General features: G+C 41.8%; 1 protein-coding gene across 1 annotated transcript in view; it reads right to left on the minus strand.

Moving 5' to 3' along the window:
* Positions 1–20,619, minus strand: part of CABLES1 (Cdk5 and Abl enzyme substrate 1) — a 122,134-nt gene that overhangs the window by 15,559 nt on the left and 85,956 nt on the right. The window contains exons 5-7 of the mRNA XM_084620440.1: positions 14,108–14,204; positions 12,304–12,460; positions 11,038–11,141 (exon numbers count right to left, since the gene is read on the minus strand). Coding sequence (XP_084476566.1) covers positions 11,038–11,141; positions 12,304–12,460; positions 14,108–14,204 — 358 coding nt within the window. The remainder of the gene's footprint in view (positions 1–11,037; positions 11,142–12,303; positions 12,461–14,107; positions 14,205–20,619) is intronic.

The following is a 20,619-nucleotide window of genomic DNA, read 5'->3' on the forward strand; positions in this document are numbered from 1 at the left end:
GGAGAAGTTTAATGGAACTTTGGGGGCCATGATACGTAAATTCGTAAATGAGCACTCCAATGATTGGGACCTAGTATTGCAGCAGTTGCTCTTTGCCTACAGAGCTGTACCACATCCCAGTTTAGGGTTTTCCCCATTTGAACTTGTATATGGCTGTGAGGTTAAGGGGCCATTGCAGTTGGTGAAGCAGCAATGGGAGGGATTTACACCTTCTCCAGGAACTAACATTCTGGACTTTGTAACCAACCTACAAAACACCCTCCGAACCTCTTTAGCCCTTGCTAGAGAAAACTTACAGGATGCTCAAAAAGAGCAAAAAGCCTGGTATGATAAACATGCCAGAGAGCGTTCCTTCAAAGTAGGAGACCCGGTCATGGTCTTAAAGGCGCTCCAGGCCCATAAAATGGAAGCATCGTGGGAAGGGCCATTCGTGGTCCAGGAGCGCCTGGGAGCTGTTAATTATCTCATAGCATTCCCCACCTCCAACCGAAAGCCTAAGGTGTATCATATTAATTCTCTAAAGCCCTTTTATTCCAGAGAATTAAAGGTTTGTCAGTTTACAGCCCAGGGAGGAGACGACGCTGAGTGGCCTGAAGGTGTCTACTACGAAGGGAAATGTGCTGGTGGTGTGGAAGAGGTGAACCTCTCCATGACCCTTGGGCATATGCAGCGACAGCAGATCCAGGAGCTGTGCACTAGCTACGCGCCAACGTTCTCAGCCACCCCAGGACTGACTGAACGGGCATACCACTCCATTGACACAGGTAATGCTCACCCAATTAGGGTCCAACCTTACCGGGTGTCTCCTCAAGCTAAAACTGCTATAGAACGGGAGATCCAGGATATGTTACAGATGGGTGTAATCCGCCCCTCTGAAAGTGCATGGGCATCTCCAGTGGTTCTAGTTCCCAAACCAGATGGGGAAATACGTTTTTGCGTGGACTACCGTAAGCTAAATGCTGTAACTCGCCCAGACAACTATCCCATGCCACGCACAGATGAACTATTAGAGAAACTGGGAAGGGCCCAGTTCATCTCTACCTTGGACTTAACCAAGGGGTACTGGCAGGTACCGCTAGATGAATCTGCCAAGGAAAGGTCAGCCTTCATCACACATCTCGGGCTGTATGAATTTAATGTACTCCCTTTCGGGCTGCGAAATGCACCCGCCACTTTCCAAAGACTTGTAGATGGTCTCCTAGCGGGATTAGGAGAATATGCAGTCGCCTACCTTGACGATGTGGCCATATTTTCGGATTCCTGGGCAGACCACCTGGAACATCTACAAAAAGTCCTTGAGCGCATAAGGGAGGCAGGACTAACTGTTAAGGCTAAGAAGTGTCAAATAGGCCTAAACAGAGTGACTTACCTTGGACACCAGGTGGGTCAAGGAACTATCAGCCCCCTACAGGCCAAAGTGGATGCTATCTAAAAGTGGCCTGTCCCAAAGTCAAAGAAACAGGTTCAATCCTTCTTAGGCTTGGCCGGTTATTACAGACGATTTGTACCGCACTACAGCCAAATCGCTGCCCCACTGACAGACCTAACCAAAAAGAAACAGCCAAATGCTGTTCAGTGGACCGGAAAGTGTCAGAAGGCCTTTAACAAGCTTAAAGCGACACTCATGTCTGACCCTGTACTAAGGGCCCCAGACTTTGACAAACCGTTCCTAGTAACCACAGATGCATCCGAGCGTGGTGTGGGAGCAGTTTTAATGCAGAAAGGACCTGATCAAGAATTCCACCCTGTAGTGTTTCTCAGCAAAAAACTGTCTGAGAGGGAAAGCAACTGGTCAGTCACTGAAAAAGAATGTTATGCCATTGTCTACGCTCTGGAAAAGCTACGCCCATATGTTTGGGGACGGCGTTTCCACCTGCAAACCGACCATGCTGCACTAAAGTGGCTTCACACCGTCAAAGAAACTAACAAAAAACTTCTTCGGTGGAGTTTAGCTCTCCAAGATTTTGATTTCGACATCCAACACATCTCAGGAGCTTCTAACAAAGTGGCTGATGCACTCTCCCGTGAAAGTTTCCCAGAATCAACTGGTTAAAATCGTCCTTGAGATGTGGAAAATATTGTTAGTCTTTATGTACTTGGTAGTATATTTAGAGATGCATGTGTCTTATTAACTCTGTTTTCCTAGAGCTCCAGGAAGAAATCCCAGCCAGTGTTTCACCCTAGCTGAGATTTGGGGGGCGTGTCATAAAAATAAAGGGAAGGGTAAACCCCTTTGAAATCCCTCCTGGCCAGGGGAAAGCTCCTCTCACCTGTAAAGGGTTAAGAAGCTAAAGGTAACCTCGCTGGCACCTGACCAAAATGACCAATGAGGAGACAAGATACTTTCAAAAGCTGGGAGGAGGGAGAGAAACAAAGGGTCTGTGTCTGTCTGTAGTCGTCTTGGCCGGGGACAGAACAGGAATGGAGTCTTAGAACTTTTAGTAAGTAATCTAGCTAGGTATGTGTTAGATTATGATTTCTTTAAATGGCTGAGAAAAGAATTGTGCTGAATAGAATAACTATTTCTGTCTGTGTATCTTTTTTGTAACTTAAGGTTTTGCCTAGAGGGGTTCTCTATGTTTTTGAATCTAATTACCCTGTAAGATATATACCATCCTGATTTTACAGGGGGAATTTCTTTATTTCTATTTACTTCTATTTTTTATTAAAAGTCTTCTTGTAAAACACTGAATGCTTTTTCATTGTTCTCAGATCCAAGGGTTTGGGTCTGTGGTCACCTATGCAAATTGGTGAGGCTTTTTATCCAACATTTCCCAGGAAAGGGGGAGTGCAAGTGTTGGGAGGATTGTTCATTGTTCTTAAGATCCAAGGGTCTGGGTCTGTAGTCACCTAGGCAAATTGGTGAGGCTTTTTACCAAACCTTGTCCAGGAAGTGGGGTGCAAGGTTTTGGGAAGTATTTTGGGGGGAAGGACGCGTCCAAACAGCTCTTCCCCAGTAACCAGTATTAGTTTGGTGGTGGTAGCGGCCATTCCAAGGATAACGGGGGTAATATTTTGTACCTTGGGGAAGTTTTGACCTAAGCTGGTAAAGATAAGCTTAGGAGGTTTTTCATGCAGGTCCCCACATCTGTACCCTAGAGTTCAGAGTGGGGGAGGAACCTTGACACCCTCAAAGTGATCTTTTCTGACATGTTTACAGCAGATAATTGTGGTATGGTCTATGATCATGCTACTTGAACTAGACTCAAGTGTCACTCTACAATAACTAAGGCTGTGAGTCTTTCACAGAGGTCACAAAAATCATGTATTCTGGGACTTTCCAGACTTCTGCAGCGACTGATGCAGTTGACCCCATGGCAACCTGAGCAGCTGGGGTGGCCCTGGGGCCAGCTGCTGCTCAGACAGCCCCAGGCAGCTGGCTCCAGGTCCTGCCCTGGAGCAGAGGTCCGGGAGCGGAGGGGGGGCCCTGGGCACTCCCCCGCCTCCCTCAGGAGCAGCAGTGTCCACTGGAGCGGCCCCCCAGAGCAGCAGCAGCATCCACTAGAGCGCACCCCGCCACAAGCACCTAAGATTTAGTTCGGGGTATTTACAGTACAAGTCATGGACAGGTCATGGGCCGTGACTTTTTGTTTATTGCCTGTGACCTGTCCATGACTCTTACTAAAAATACCCATGACTAAATCGTAGCCTTAATAATACGGGATAGCAATCTTTTTTCTAACTCAAATCCTGACACTTGTTCTGGAAACGTAGCATAACAGCACTGTCCAAAATTGAGGGCCATGCTACTAACTTTCTAGGACTAAGGGCTGCGCATAATTTGCTTAGAACAGTAGATTTGAGTTGCTCCCAACTTGTGTGTGTGTGTGGCTCATGGGGACTCCAGACCCCATCATGACAGCTCAGGTTCAGATGGAGCACTGCTTGCTTGAACCCAGAGATTCTGTGGACCTCCGTACCCCCATTAAATTAAGAGGGTAGCACAGGGCCAAATTTTCCTCAAAAGTTCTATTTTGTCTGTGGCCACCTCTGCAGAACAAAACTGTATTGACCAATAATACCCTCTGCTGTTTTGACTCCAATTGTTGAGGAGCAGTTTGCCAATAATCATTTAACTTTCATTTTTTAATTGCCAAAATGAAGTACTCAAGGATAGCTGGGTAACTACTAAGCTTTAGAACTGGAAACAGAAAAAACACCTTATACCATCAAATGAGACTTGCCAATCTTGCTCAATCAATAAGAAAAAGCCCAGAAAATTGTTGTTTCAAGCTGGACACTAGTTCTCTCAATTTGTTAGGTTAGATATCTATCATGGCACTAACTACCCTTCAGAATTATAATTGCAGAACTCCTTCTCGGCCACCGCTTCAGATCTAGAGGGACTCTGCACTCAGGGGATTTAGCCCCAGGGGAGAGTAGACAGCAATACGGCTACATCCATATCCCAGGAGTTCTGTCAGAGAAGGCCAGCCATAAACCATGGCTGGGCTACATAGGAGTCTGCTGATGGGAACTTCTGAGAGAGATGCTAAATAGCATTCCCATCTCCCCCCCAACCTGCAATTCAGCTGGACTGTCCACCATTGGGACCTTACTGTCTGGGTTCTGCTGCAAGAACAAAGGGATGGGAAATGCAATTTTAAAGTATAGACTAAGGTCCTGATTACCAAAGAACACGCTCCTGGTAAGCTACTTATTTGATACTGCTCCAGTGGTGCAGTGAGAATTTTCAAGGTACAGGAGTTTAAGGCCCATCTAACGAAAGACATGTGTTTAGATCAGCGATTCTCAAACAATGGGGTGTGCCTCCAAAGGGAGGCAAGGGAATGTGGCAAGGGAATGTGGCAAGGGAGGCGCACTCGCGAGCTGTGCGCTTTCACATTATTTATTTATTTAAATTGCTCTGACTGTCAGCCCCGGGTGGCTGGGGATCGTGCAGAAGGGCTGAGCGTACCTAGGAAGTGGGGGGAGTGGATAAGGGGATAGCCGGAGCCCTGCTGCCTGGGTTTTTCTCCCCTACCGAATCCCTCACCTGGAGGCAGCTTGGGTTCTCCTTCCCCACCACTCAGTCCCTCACCCTGGGCTCAGGCTGTCCTTCCTCCCTGCCCAGATCCCTCACCGGGAGGCGGCGGTGGGGCTCTAGCCGTCAGCCCCAGGGTGGCAGCAGCAGCAACACACAAGTAAGGGTGGTGGTAAGTCTGCCGTGAAAAGAATTACTTGGGTGCTGCTGCTGACATGGTGCTGCCTTCAGAGCCGGGCCCCTGGCCAGCAGCCGCTGCTCTCCACTCTGGCTGGGCAATATTTGTGTGTGGAGGCGTAAAGGCTACAGACACGCAGAAGGGGGGCGTGATTCAATAAGTGTGAGAACCACTGGCTTAGACAGTCAATAGTTTTAGAGGCAAAATCCTGACACACAATAGTAACAGAGGCCATACAGCGGAATACTGGAGAGGGAGAGGAATTATTTAAGCTCAGTACCAATGTGGACACAAGAACAAATGGATATAAATTGGCCATCGGGAAGTTTAGACTTGAAATTAGATGACCGTTTCTAACCATCAGAGGAGTGAAGTTTTGGAATAGCCTTCCAAGGGAAGCAGTGGGGCAAAAGACCTATCTGGCTTCCAGATTAAACTTGCTAAGTTTATGGAGGAGATGGTATGATGGGATAACATGATCTTGGCAATTAATTGATCTTTAACTATTCATGGTAAATAGGCCCAATGGCCTGTGATGGGACGTTAGATGGGGTGGGATCTGAGTTACTACAGAGATTCTTTCCTGGGTATCTGGCTGGTGAATCTTGCCCGTATGCTCAGGGTTCAGCTGATCGCCATATTTGGGGTCGGGAAGGAATTTTCCTCCAGGGCAGATTGGAAGAGGCCCTGGAGGTTTTTTGCCTTCCTCTGTAGCATGGGGCACGGGTCACTTGCTGGAGGATTCTCTGCACCTCGAAGTCTTTAAACCATGGTTTGACGATTTCAATAGCTCAGGCATAGGTGAGAGGTTTATTGCAGGAGTTGGTGGGGGAGATTCTGTGGCCTGTGTTGTGCAGGAGGTCAGACTAGATGATCATAATGGTTCCTTCTGACCTTAATATCTATGAATCAGAAGAAGGTTGTAGGGAACACAGTGGGGAACGGTAGCAATGGGTAAAAGAAAAGAGGAAGGAAAGGATGCCAAAAGGAAGAAGTTGAATTTTCTGCAGTTTCAAATATATGTGGTGGGAGGCGGCTAGACACATTTCTCAGAGAACTTTTTCGAAACACAGCCAATCTTAAATGCCTAAAGTTTCACCATACCTCTGATCCAGGCTCTGCCTGGGCTAGGATTCTGATCAATGCTGATGTTCCAGGACATTTCCTCAGAACAGGATAGATAGCTCTTCAAAGCAAAACACACTGCTGTACTATGTAGATCGTGTTGCTATCTAATATCAAGGCATCCTCTTCTTCTTTCTTTCTACTTCCCTATTCAGGATCAGCGAGTTTTATAGCCTTCTTCCAAAACTCATGATAGTAGGCCAGGCGTTTATGCTGATTGGTCTCTCCAAGGTCCACTGATATTGATTCCATATACCAAGTTTTTGGTCTTCCCATTTGGTTGTCTTCTGTCAACAATCATTTCACGAGCCATCCTAGCATCATAACTCTTGGGGCTCTGCTGGACATGTCCATACGAACATAGCCTTGCCTCTCTTAACTTGTCTTCAGCTGGGGCAACCTGTATTAGGCCCCTCATTTCATTTTCTCCCATGGAGTGTCAAACCATCTGATCAACTCAACATCTTCATTTCCGTTGTGGAGAGCATAATAATTTCCTTCCTTGTGACTGGTCAAGTCTTTGTTCTGTACATTAAGATGGGTCGAATTACAATTTTATACACTATTTTTTTTATCTTTATTGGCATCTTTTTGTCACAGAAACTGGGGTCAGCTCCCACCATTTGCATCAAGCAGCTGTAGTACAATGCCAGGCATCACTCATGAGGACATTATCATCAGCAACCACTGATCCTAGGTATTTAAATTGTTTTCCTATTCTAAGCTCTCATCATAAAGAATATCACAGGCAGAGTTCTTCTCCCTCAGTTTTCAGAGCCTCAGTCTTACAACATTCACTCTAAGCCAGTGGTTTTCAAGCTGTGGGTTGGGACCCCAAAGTGGGTCACGAGTTCATTTTAATGGGATTGCCAGGGCCAGCATTAGACTCATGGGGGCTCAGGCATAAAGCTGAACCCCAAGTCCCACCACACAGGGCTGAAGCCAAAGCCCAAGCCCTGCTATGCAGGACTGAAGCCAAAGCCCTGGGCAGTGGGACTCGGGCTTCGGCCCAGGGTGGCGGGGCTTGGGCTTTCTGCTTTGAGCCCCAGCAAGTCTAATGCCGGCCCTACCGAAGCCTGAGCCAACTGCAAGGGGATGAAGCCAAAGACCATGCAACTTAGCTTTGTGGGGCCCTGTGTGGCTTGGGGTTGTGTAGTCATTTTTGTTTTTTGAAGGGGTCGCAGTGCAATAAAGTTTGAGAACAGCTGCTCTAAGCCCATCCGGCTCAAAAGTATGTTGCCAGTTCAAAGTTGTCAATCTTCCACACATATCACTAAGTCATCAGTGAAAACCTATTCCAAGGCTTCTCCCTTCATAAATTCTCACTTCCGTGACAACTGCAATCAAAAAGTGGCTCAACGCTGATTGCTGATGTAGGCCAACATTTACTGAAAATTCTCTGCTATATATATATATATTTAGTTTTGACCACAGTAGTCACACCATCATATATATCCTGGGTAAGATGAACATATCTTTCTGGCGCACCACAAATGCCACCAAACTAGTTCTCTTGGTAAATGATCGTATGCCTTCTCCAGGTCCACAAAGACCAAGAGCTGTCTCTTCACTCCAAACATTTCCATGAGGATTTGTAGCACAAATATGGCATCCATTGTGCTTCTTCCTCGCATGCATCCATACGCACATTTCCAAATTTCAGCCATTCCACACAGATCCTTTTCAGTAATCTTCTCCCACACTTTTATAGCATGTGACGTCAGCTTAATTGGGTGATAATCAGCATACAGAGTAATATCTCCTTTATGTTTAAAAATAGGCACCATAAAGCTTTTACACCATTCATCTAGCATTTTCCCTTTCTTAAGGCTACCGAGGCATCCTCAGAATCAAATTTCCAACACAGTCAGCTATATTAACAGAGCACTGTGAACTACCAGACTGTGTCCAAATTGCCCTCCCATTTGTAATTTCTGCAATAGGGGTCTGTCTCCTGTTCCATGCATTTGTACAAATCCAACTTCATTTATTGGATTTTAAGCTATTTTTCACATCTTTTTACCATATCACTTGGTTTGGCTATACGGACTATACTATGAATTATACAGAGAGCTAATTAAGTGGGTATCATTTTCCCAGCTTCATTGTACAAAGAAGTGGAAAAGCATTTGTTATTTATATACACTCTTTCGGAAGTCTCCAGACAAAACAGCATCTTAATCTACAATAGGTGACAGATACTTGGACGCTATGATGAACGTATGACCCCATGCCTGTACTGTGCACACTTTTTTTTGCAGAAGAGGCAGTTTGGGAGGTGAGAGGTTTTGTCACTCATTACCATTTTCGAACAGCTTGCCTGCAGGGAAGTTGTACATAGCTTTATAAAGATGAGGGGGGGAAGGGAGGAGATTGAATAACCAGTAAGATAAAAGAACATGTAAGTAAATATCACTTTGGCATGCTACCAGGACAGGAAAGGACATGAGAAATGAACCAAGTCTTGGGTGGTTAGAGCAACTTTCTGAGATGAGCAGGGGAGAAAAAGTGAGTACATTCAAAGATCTAGGATAGCTATCACAAATGAGATATTGCAGCCTTCTAATGAATCTACTTCACAATGAACAGGTGCAATTTTCCTCTGTTCAAGACACTTCATCCATTTCTAAAACATGGCAGCAAATCCCCCAGTATGCTATAGGGGGAAAAATAGTCAAGTGACTATCCCCTAGTCTGTACATCACTGTCTGGTTACGCAAACGAACCATCTTAAATGACTTGTTATTTCAATAGAAATTGGGCCTGTAGCACAGTGGATATATACATGTATGTGTAGGATGCTTGTATACAGGAAATTCCTATTGAGATAGAGGCTTGAACTGATGGAGGACAGTGGGGATGTGTTCCCTCTATTAAAAGCCACTTTGAACACTTTCTAGTTTAATAAATCTGAGGACAAGGCAGCACAAAATGCAGGTAGTTCTCGTTAGAAACTTATTATCATTCAAAGACCTGCCTAGGAGTTAGTAAAATGTGTGCAATGTTTAAAACTAAGGGCCAGATTTTGCAATCCTTTCAGGCAAGTCATCCCCCTAAATCATGTCACATGGAGTGATGTTAATTTAATTCTATAAAATTAACACGTTTCCAGTGTAACATCCTGTTTACTGGCATTTTATAAAACATCATATTCCAGTATTAATTTTATATCTGTGTGCTCTCAGTATGTGTATATTAAAAATATATACCAGGGTTCTGTTTCCCAGGTCTGGCTGAACGGCATCCAGTGTAGGGCCCAAAGTGACTGAATGCAATTTCTGCACTCCCCTGATATCTCAGACAACCAGGTGCCAGTTCAGTGCCTGGTGGAAAGCCCCTGTAGGCTGCTCTAACTTATGTCCATCTGCAATAGTTGCCAAGGGACTGCTGTAGCAGCACAGGATCACTGGGATGGCCTTGTCCCAGCCCTGACACCTCCCTGCTTCACTGTCCCTGACAGAGAGGGTATCTCAAAACAGATCCAGTATTTAGATTTCACTAGCCATGAGGTGCAAGCCAAAATACCTCTCAAGCTCCTAGAGTGAAACTAGCAGGAAGTAAAGCAGAGGAGATTCTACATTTGTCCCTTCGAGGGACAGATCAGTCATCACAAAGGGAGCGGCAGAACTAAATCAAACCATTCTATGCAGTAGCTGGAAAACGTCTGGCAGTGAGGAGCAGACATCACTTCTGACTGGAGCACACAACGTGTTAGTCTGAAGAAGTAATGGGTGGAAAGAGAACACTTGTATCCTGTTTATCAAATAAAGACTGGTCGGGGAAAAAAGAAACTTTACACAGCATATGCTTAGCTGCTCGTGTACTAGTATCAAGACGACCTGTTTTGAGCTACGTCAATACTTGACCCAATAGCTTTCTGTTATGGACCAATTCTTCTGAGATTTCAAGCCATACAGCTCTATCCAAATACATAGTTATAAATGTAAACTTGCCTTTTTTGGGGGGAGTCTGAATTTTTTTCCTATTGTTTCACCTTCTTTGGATGCCCTGTGCATGGGCACATGCACTCTTGTGTAATGCACGTTGCAAGACTGCCCCCCCAATCAAAAGATGTGCACCAAATTCTAGGAAGGATAATGTAAACTTGATGCAATTAAAAAGAAACAGAAGGCTGCAGAACCATTTCTCTTCTCACATAAAATACTGAGATGGGCAGAATTATGAGCCTGAATTATTACAGCTTTGGACATCATGGAAAATATAAGGCTTATGCTAGTGATGGGACTTTCCTTCTTACTTTGAGACTACAAAGAGCAACCCATGTCAAAACAGAGAACAGCCTATATAACACCGTCAAAGAATGTAAAAGAACCTGCTGGAAACCAGAGTTCTACCCTAGCGATGACAGGAATAAAAAAACACAGCGCTGTTTGTGCAGCTTCATACGAAACTAGGAGCAACAGATATCACATTTACATGAGAAATAAGTGCCAAGGAGAGGAAATAAAAGTAACCCACTGAAAGACGGAATAGAATAAATGCATTATTAACCAACAAGACTTACATCTAAAATATCCATGAAATTAAGCAGTAATAAAAGCTTTTACTTTTATAACACCCACATGGACCTACTTTTACATGTCCCTCGTCATTTAGAGCAAGGGATTCCAAAATGCTGCTGTTAGGAGGTATAAATGGTGTGTGATGATTTTAAGCAGGAGATTTCAAAGTCCTAACCACTAGGATCAAAATGTACCTACTAACTACTCTATTATCAAGTGTTACTCACCATATATGAAGGGAATATTAAAACCCGCTTGTGCTTGCCACATGGCCACTGAGGATCATCTAAAAGATTTGGGTCATAGTCAATATAGTCTCCCAGGTCACTGCCTATAAAGAACATATAAAAAAGTGATTGAACAATTAACTGCATCAAGAAATGTCTGAGACTTAACATATGCAGCAAGCAAGTTTTCAGTCAATGGACAAAATTACCTCTGTCTGGGACTTCTGAAGGAGCCTAAGGGAGATAGCGGCAACAAAATCCTGTTGAAATTGAATAATAGCTTGGTGCCTGCTTCTCTTAGGCCTTTGAAAATCATAAACTCTCTTGCTTGCCATTCCTTTTAAATACACAGAAGTGTGTGACAAACCCATGTATACATTAAAGCTGTGGTGAATGTAAAGTCCCCAAGCTCCAATGACAGTATAATTTGAAGAAAGATGTTGAACCTACCGTTTATTAATATAATCTGTAGTTCTCCAAGCTCTGAATTCACAACTCTTTGTGAGTTTACATAGTGTAGCCATGAATCATAAGTTTGCCATCTAAATGTTGATCTTCACATTACAGTATACACACCCCTCCATACTTAGATGAGAGGTACACGTGGTAAAACCAGATCAAGGACATGGGGAAGAGTTTCAAATTATTTTAATCAGCAAGTGAATATGATAAAGCATCTGCCTTGATTTTTCTCCTATTAATGCAGACCTTTTGAGTTGCTTCAGGTAAAATGTAAAGATACCCTAAACGTATAGCTACTTTTGGGAGAGTGGGAGAAAAAAGGTGACATCGCCTTGTTTGTTCTGATATTGAAAATGCAGCCTTCATTATCCATAATGCAAAAAGCCACAAGTAAGATTTTTACAACTATGACTTTGATACCAACATCTGTTTCTTCCACAGTAATTTAGAGAGAGACAAAGTTGGCCCTTATGTATGATGATAAAAAAAAAGACAGCCACTGAGAGAGTCCCAGAAAGTGAGAGTGGTGGGTGGGAAGATGGTAATGGGCTACATGCCACAGTAATATTGTTTGTTTGAGATTCTATGAACTTTAAACCAATTTGGCTAAGCAAAGTATGGGCAACTAGAGAAAGGTTTTTTCCACCATCTACATCACCCGTTACTTTGTTTGGAGACTGAATTTTGCTTCATTTTAAAAAAAAGAAAAGGCAAAAAAATTCCCCCCAGCAAACAACAGTGTGAAGAACTTCCTATAGCAAGTGTGAGAAGGGATATTAAAATAAATAACTCCTATGAAGTTACCTGTGTCAATGCTCCCCTGCGTGCTGTTAGCTCTTGCCAAGGAAAGGCTACGATGGCTTGCATTGCGAAATTGGGAGAAGGAGGAGGTGGAGTCAATTGTGTTTCTCCGTGTTCCCAAGGCATTGGTTGGAAATAGAAACTGTGTGTAAGAAACAGTCTAGACAGAAAGAGCCAGAATAGGCACATAGTTAATCACACAACTCAGCCTTAATAGGATCCAATTGATGTGATCGGGTTTGAAATTGGGGACACCATGCAGCGTGGCTGGCATTTACTATCAAATTCAATTTTTTATGTTTCGGATTTTGAGTTAATCACAGATTAATACCAGCCACTTGTTTTCCTTTCAGTGTGATCAGTTCATCCATCCTGAAAAGCTTTTGCATACATGTTATGTCCTTTTTAAAAAAAAAGCAGATATGTTATATTTACCAAATCCTAATAAAGGGCCTAATTCAAAGTCCGTTGAAGTCAGCTGAAGGATTACATTGACTTCAGTAGATTTTGGATAAGGCCTCACCTGCTTTTTTTCCCCCCTCCTAGGAAAGTTGTAGCAGATTTCCACAATTTCTTTCCTGAAATAGCATTCCTGTGTACAGGTTCTCCAGCACCACTGGGACCAGAGTGAACTTGCTTGAGCAGCAGTATCAGTTGTTTCAGGATTAAATGCTTTTGAAGCTACTTTTCCCTCCTAACATCTTGGTTAGCGTGGGAGATATTAGACACTGGTATGTTGCAGGTAATCTGTTGCCTATCAACGTGGAATAAAGATGAATGAAGGATTTGCAGTGAATAGTTTATTTGATTAATTTCCTTTTTTATCTACTTACGTATTTAACAGGATGCAGGTATTATTTTCTCAAAGGTATAGAGCCCTGCACGGATACAAAATTTGCATCCGTATTCAATCCACAAAAACAGTCCACGGATGCAGATATCCACGGATATAAAGCAGATAGCCACGGATTTGAAGGGCTCTACAAATGTATTTGTTGTTCAAAATTAATCATGGAATAATTTCAAAAAATAATTTTTTGTTTATAAGCAGTTAATTGTGTGTATATCAAATTCAAAATGTGAGCAGTGTTTAGTTTTGATTGCGCATATAGGTCACGGATTGTAAGATCTCTGGGGCAGGGACCATCTCTTTGCTATGTGTGTGTACAATGCCTAGGACAATGAGGCTGGGGCATCTAGGCCCTATCACAATACAAATCATAACTAAATAGCAAGGTATTGTTTCTATTACTCCTTGGATGCGTACCAATTGAACTAGGTTTTCAGCACAAATACTTGCATTTGAGTCATATATTCTCTGTGCTTAAAAATTTGTTTCCCCAAAGTTTCAGAATTCTTTTTTTTTATTCAAGCAAATATTTGTGGATTTTTGAGGTATTCACACAGCACAGAAGTAAAGTTACGGCTATATTTTACGTATAAGATTCACTAAAATAAAAAAGGAAGCTGTAATGCTGTTTGTAATTGCCTAACACATGATTTTCTAACACCAGTCAATACACTGTGACGTGATCTGTTGAGGACAGAGCAGTGCTATTGGATTTACTAATAATTTGTAGCCCTAATTATGACCAGAGGATGATTTCTTCAGGAAAAAACTAGTTGGTTTGCACTGACAGCTTGCACACTTTTTTTTTTCATTCATTTTATAATAATTCAGTATGTACTGCATTATACCCTACTCTTTTACATTATGTAGATTACAATGCAACATGTAATTTGAACTTGGCTTTAGTTATTTTACATTTTCATCATAAAATTAGATCTAATAAGCTAACATTCTTACCTTCCCATCAGCCCCTAGTTCCACACCTTCAAGACCAATTATCTCTTTTAAACACACTCCTCCAGTAGGCACACAACGTCCTTCTAATTTCATATCCCTGGAAAACAGAAGCCACTAATAAACACATTTTTCCTAAGATGGGAGCAGAAACACTGACTATTGCTACCCTCCACCAAAGACAAATGAAATAAGATAATAAAATTAATAATTAATTAATAAATTAATAAATTAATAAAACATACACTACAGACAGTTCAGATCAGACAACTTCTACACACTGCACTATACTACTGAAAATACTTTATAGCTAAAAATTCTATAAAACTTTATAGTTTATGTTTTACCCATACAGAACAGAAACCAAACCAACCAACCCCGAGTGAGTCAAAGAAAGGTGGACCGTGCTGGAATTGGGAATCATAACACATCTGTCTCATAACCAAACAAAAGGAAGAGGATAAAGTGTAGGTTAAGGAGATCCACAAATGACTACTTCCCTGCAACTGCAGGATTTATCTTCTGGGATTTGCCCACCTGATCCCTACATAGGCCTAAAAACATGTCAGCACATATTTAAGTTCTCCGCTCTTGAGCCTGGGCTTAGCTTTAAAACACATGCTTAAATCCCATTAATTACAATGCAACTTTAAAATGTGCTTAACGTTAGGCACATGCTTAAGCATCTCTATTCAGGAAGGGCACTATAGGCCTCAGCTCAGTAAAGCACTTCAAGCACACGCCTAATTAGATTGGTTTCAGTGAGACTACTCAAGTTAAGCATGTGCTTAAGTTCTTTGCTGTGTTGGGGCCTTATGGCCAAAACAACTGGAAAGTCTACATAGCGGTGTTAAAGATGAGACCCACTGTGAAGCATCTCACTGGACTTGGGACTAAAGGAATGAGGCCTTAGTTTGTGATGTTTCATATTCTGTACGGTTGAATCTTCAGGAGTTTACCCTGTTCTGCTTCCTTCTGTCCACAATGCAAACTGTCATTCAGTTTATTCTCCCCCAAAACTGGGGGGGAAGGAGGGTAAGCGCTCCGTAAATTACAATAAACTTTTATTAACAGCAAAATGTATCCACCTTCTGGATAAAGTGTTTCTATAATAAAGCAAGACTTTGTACTGGGTATTTAACCCATTGTAAAAATGTAAATGTTTAAGTGAATTTAACTTAGTACAATGCTACATTCTCATTTTGTTACCTGATATTTTACTGCGCGATCAGAACAATTATATAAAAATAACATTCTAGCAGAAGCACCAGATTAAGTTCTGTGCACTTTGGAATAAGAGGCTTAAAGGGACACTTTCTATTAAAAGGAGAAAACGGTATGTGTTATCATTTTTATGGTATTTAAGACCCTACTGCATTAGTTCCCCAACATAAAAACTTTATTTTAAACAAATACATTTGAAATTAATATATGTTAAAAAATTCCCAAGATGCTAAATGAATTATTTGAAATAATATGAAAGTACTCTAGTCTTCTTCCTAAAAAGATTATGGAGACTATAGAGGAACTTATGTCATTCTGACTACAAAACAAAATCCCAAGGAACAGTTTTTATTTAATGCAATCAAAGGAAAAAACCAAAGTTAGGTATCTTTGCTAACGTTCAGAAAGGAGCAAGCCAGCATACTTTAAAGAATCAGCACAGCTGTCTTTCAGAAATGTAGCCCTGGAGACTTAAGAGAAACTGATTCTTCTGTCGGTGAGATCAGGGGCAGCTAACAAGAGTATAAACTATAATGTTTCCTAAACATTAGCTGAAGTTTAATGAGGAATGGTGTCTCAATCTTCTCTGTCACTTTTACTTTACTAAAATGAATGTACATCCCTGGGGCCCTGCTACTACAGTGCATTTATTCCCATCCCATTTAAAATTAAGTACTGTTCTGAAAGTGTCACTTAGAAACACTTTTTCAGTCTTCTCCTTTCCCAAAGACCTATACTTTTAGGTAGTATCTGCCTGCTTGCTTTGTAAGACATAGTGGTAAAATATTATTGTTTGGAACCCATCGCCCTTGGGCTAGAAAGAACAATTTCTTTTTCTGGAGAGGACTGGTCTAAAATATTGGGCATGTTCTTCTTTACATATAAATGAAGAGACCACTTTAGTGCAGGCACGTCCTTCTCCCATGTAATAAAGGACTGCGGAGAACAGTGCTTACTCAGAGCACGTAATTCTCTCAGTCTGCTACCCTCTACTATTGGTCTTTTGCCCATTACCAAGACCTAAAGCAATGCAAGTCTATGTGTGTGGGCAGGGCCGAATGGCAGAGGAGGTCCCAAGGACTCCCATGGGTTAGCTATAGGCTCCCTGCTGAGCCAGACACACTTAAAAAAAACCCAACCAAACAACCTTTTTGGAGCCTAGGCAAAGTCATTCTGTGATTATTTTTTTTCTGGAACTATCAATGCAAGGCCAGACTACAGAAGTTCATTGTACTGGGATGCAGAGAACTAGGGAAGTGTGCAAGGAGTCTCTCCCCACTAGAACTCAGCAATCCCACCATTCAGGAGAGCACAGTTCAACACCTGGGGATTACATCGCCTCACAGCAGGTAGAGGAGGAGCTGAAACATGGCTGTTTCTTCCTATACAGCTTGCTGAGTGGGCCAGTCACACCAGGGGAGACAGACTCCATGGTTCTTTAGGCGCAGTCTCTAAATAACCCCTGTGTTCCAGAGAGGGACTGTAACTGTTAAGGCTCTATTCCTCACCAGGAGCCTCATGGGATGCCCCTTTACTTTGCTCAGTGGCAAACTGCCACTGTTTGGCCCCCCAAAAAATCTTATATATATTATTTCTAAGGCTCCAAATTCTGTGTTTTTATTATTTATATGGTGGTAGCGCTATTGAAATGACTGGGGCCTGGTCGGTCGAAGCCACTTGTGAGCCTAACTGCGTGAAAGTGGATAAAAAAAGTATGAAGTGTCACAATAACCTATAACGATAAATGTGGCTGTGAAAAAAGTGCCACAGGAAGACAGACTGAATTAGTCCAAACAAAAAGGCTACTGATATAATTCAAGGATTGTATTAGGGTTATACCTGTAAACAAGAAAAGTGTTGGACCGGTAATCGATGAACCCGAACTGGTGTGTCGGAAATTAGTCCTAATTGCTAGACAAAATAATAAGAGTGGGCTATTCCACCCATCACTCCCTTTTGGGGACCTCAAAAAGAAACTTTTGGAGGTGGGGAAGAAAGCTGTTTACCCCGATGCTGGCTGACTGAAAGATCAGAGAACAGAAAGGAGCAACCTTCACCATCATTGCTGCCATCCCCCCCTTATTTTCTGAGACCCTGGGATTTACCAGGATAGCATTTGGCTTTCACTGCCTGAACCTGAGAGAGATCTTGACCAGACCAGAGCAGAGAGGGTACCCAGATAACATTGCAACTTCCATGGGCTCTGGCTAAATCCCAAACACCATCTGGGAGTGAGACTTTGTCACTGCCCCATTGTGTCCTTTTCCTTTCCCACCTTATTGCTTCCCTTTCCTATCCCTCTTTCTTTTGCCTTCTGTTCTATAATGAGAGTCCAGCTTAGCCAGCTAAATCTGTATATTTTGCAACACTGCCATAAGCCTGTGACTGAAGATGCAACTTAAACAGCCCGACACCAGTACAAGTTTGCCAGGTCTCAGAGTGGCTAATAAAACGATGTGCTATGCCCGTGTTTGTTTCAGCAGTGCAATTGCAAGTGAATGTCAACACCAGAAGCTGCATTTTCTATCTTTGCAGTTCTTTTGTGTCTTCTTGGAAACAACAACAGCTCCAACCATTTCAACTGACTTCTGCTCTTTTTCCCCCTCCAAAGGACAGTTATCACTATCATTCATATCATCTAAGAGACTGTCAGAGAGGGGGGTTTCTTCTAAACACTCTCTCCAGTAAAAGGAGAGGGAAACAAGGGATGTTGTTAAAATAAAAATCTTACTTATTACCTTCCATGCCAAAGTGAGGGTCTCTTACATTACCTTAGTGGATAATAATGCACTTAGGTCCTGATTCTCTTCATACGTTATTTTTTGTCTCCACTGACTTCCATGGAGTTACCCCAGATTTACATAAGAGTTCCAGGAAAATTAGGCCCCAAACATTTTATTTGTGCACTTTGTATCAGGAAATGCGGTGCTGGGTGGGTGCTATTTACCTACTGTATGTAAAAAATTAAATCTGAAGTTTTGACAGGGTTCAGAGTTCAACATGCTGGTTATTTGGGAGCTACAGTGAAAGTAGTGAAAATGTGCTATTTTCCCTCTCTGCATTTTACGGCAGTACCATGGCATTTTTCCTGGAACAGCATTGTGTGACTTGTGATCCAATGGCAAAATTATTATAGGATAAGTACTCGCTTTGATTATTTCTGCCCTATATAGGAAAGAATAAACAATCAGAATAAACAAAAATCAGAGCAGAAACTCTTACCACATGCATTTTAAGCATGGATTAGCAGTCCATAAATCACACATTATTGGCTTCAGTAAAGAAACATTTCTTGAATGATTCTAAAATAGATGCCTGGATGTGATCTATAAAACCCGCTGCAAGATTCCTGCTGTGCACTTGCTCTTTCAATGACACTGCTAGCTGAACATTTCAGTGAATTATTTAAAAGTCAATTAAATATTAACCTGACTCCCAGAAACCTAAAAAGAAAAAAAAGTCTATTTACAACAACAGGTGCCTGATAAGTGAATTTTATTTGGAAATGTAAACTCTTTTTGGGATATGGTTCGGAGTAAATATACTCGATGATCCCAGACCATTACAGATTAATTAAGACTAACCTGAAAACAACAGCACTTCAAATTTATGGGAATCCAAAGTAAAATATTGTTCTCATCCTTCACGGTGAAGAACTCCCATTTTATTGATTCTGTTGCAGGGATAAGGGTAATTACAGCTTTGGCAAGAAACAGATGCCAGACATACCAACAACAAGCCTTTCCTTGACATGCTGACTGAGTCTGCCCACCTAACTGGGCTCCAGTTTTTCACTTCCTAATTGCACTTATTACTGGAACAAGAACTATGGCTACAGTGTATTGACAGAGGAATCTGAGAAACTGGTATAAATTCCCTTACAATTGTGTTGTGTACTCTCACTAAGCACATCAAGGACTCAGCATTTTCAGCTTCTGCCTTGATATTTTACCTAATATAAGAGAAATCTAAGAAAAATAAATCCTACCACCTTAATGAGGTTTCCTGCTTAATCTCAATATCATGCAAAAAATACACATAACAATGAAGCTTATACTCCTGGCATTCCATAATTTGTACACTTTGAAAATTTCTCACTATGTAGGAACAAAATTAATATGAGAAAAAAAGTCTATGAATCTGTAATTTTCCACAGCACTATTATTAATTTTTTTTTGTTGTGTGGGAGGGGTAAAGTAAAGCAAGAAACATTTATCTTTTTCTTTTACTTTCTAAGAATAGATGGAGTTCCTGTTCACCATGTCTACAGAATGATAAACATTCAGGAAATGTGTGCCTGAGGTTGATGATGACTTCATGTAAATTGCCTTGTATACCAAGTTCTGACAAAGGAAAATATTATATATATTTTACAGCTGCCTTCACTTCCTCTTTAAACCAGATTGTTTTTTTTTAATCAGCACAGCCTTCTTCCTCTAATATGGGATTGTGGCTTTTTGGCCATCAAGTAAGGTGTTCTTAAAATGATTCCCAATTATCATTCACATTTTTCTGATTAAATTCTTCCTCCCAGCTGATTTTCCTCATAATTGTTTTCAACTTAGTGAAATTGGCCCTATTAAAGCACCAACTATTTATATTACTGGTCTGGACTTTATTCTGCTTGCACATTGTAAGTGTGATCAGATCGTAATCACTGGTGCCTAAGCTACCATTAACTTTTAGTTCTGTGATCAGTTCCTCTTTATCTGTTAGGACAAGGTCTAATATAGAATTCCCCCATGCTGGCTGCAACACTTCTTGAGTTAAGACATTGTCATCTACAGTGTTTAGAAATTCCAAGAATATTTTAGTACTGGGGGTATGAGTCACTGAAATTGTGAGATCATGGGGAACTTCAATTTTTCCCCCTACACATTGTAGATAAATGTGTAAGGAGAAGGTCATCCTGTTCTCTACTGTGATTTGGTGGTCTCAGACAGACATCAATTAGTACCCCGTCTTGTGCTTTATCTGTTAGGATGTTGATCCGTAAGCATTCAAGATAATTTTCTTCCAAGTTATCAGTAACTCAGAAATAGGTAACACCATTTTTGACAGAGTGGCACTCCCCTACCTTCCCCCCGCCCCCGCCCTTTCTGCTCATTTGATCCTTCCTAAATTGGTTAGGATAATTGATTTTAAGATTGATATTGTGTGAATCATCCCACCAGGTTTCAGCAATATCAACTAGATTGAATGTTTGCTAATAAATGAACAATTCCAGTTCTTCTTGTTTGTTACCCAGGAGCCCAGCGTTAGTGTATAGGCAATTGAAGACTTTCTTCTCC

Source organism: Lepidochelys olivacea (genome assembly GCF_965140295.1).
Source record: "Lepidochelys olivacea isolate rLepOli2 genome assembly, chromosome: 2".
Lineage (NCBI taxonomy): Eukaryota > Metazoa > Chordata > Testudines > Cheloniidae > Lepidochelys > Lepidochelys olivacea.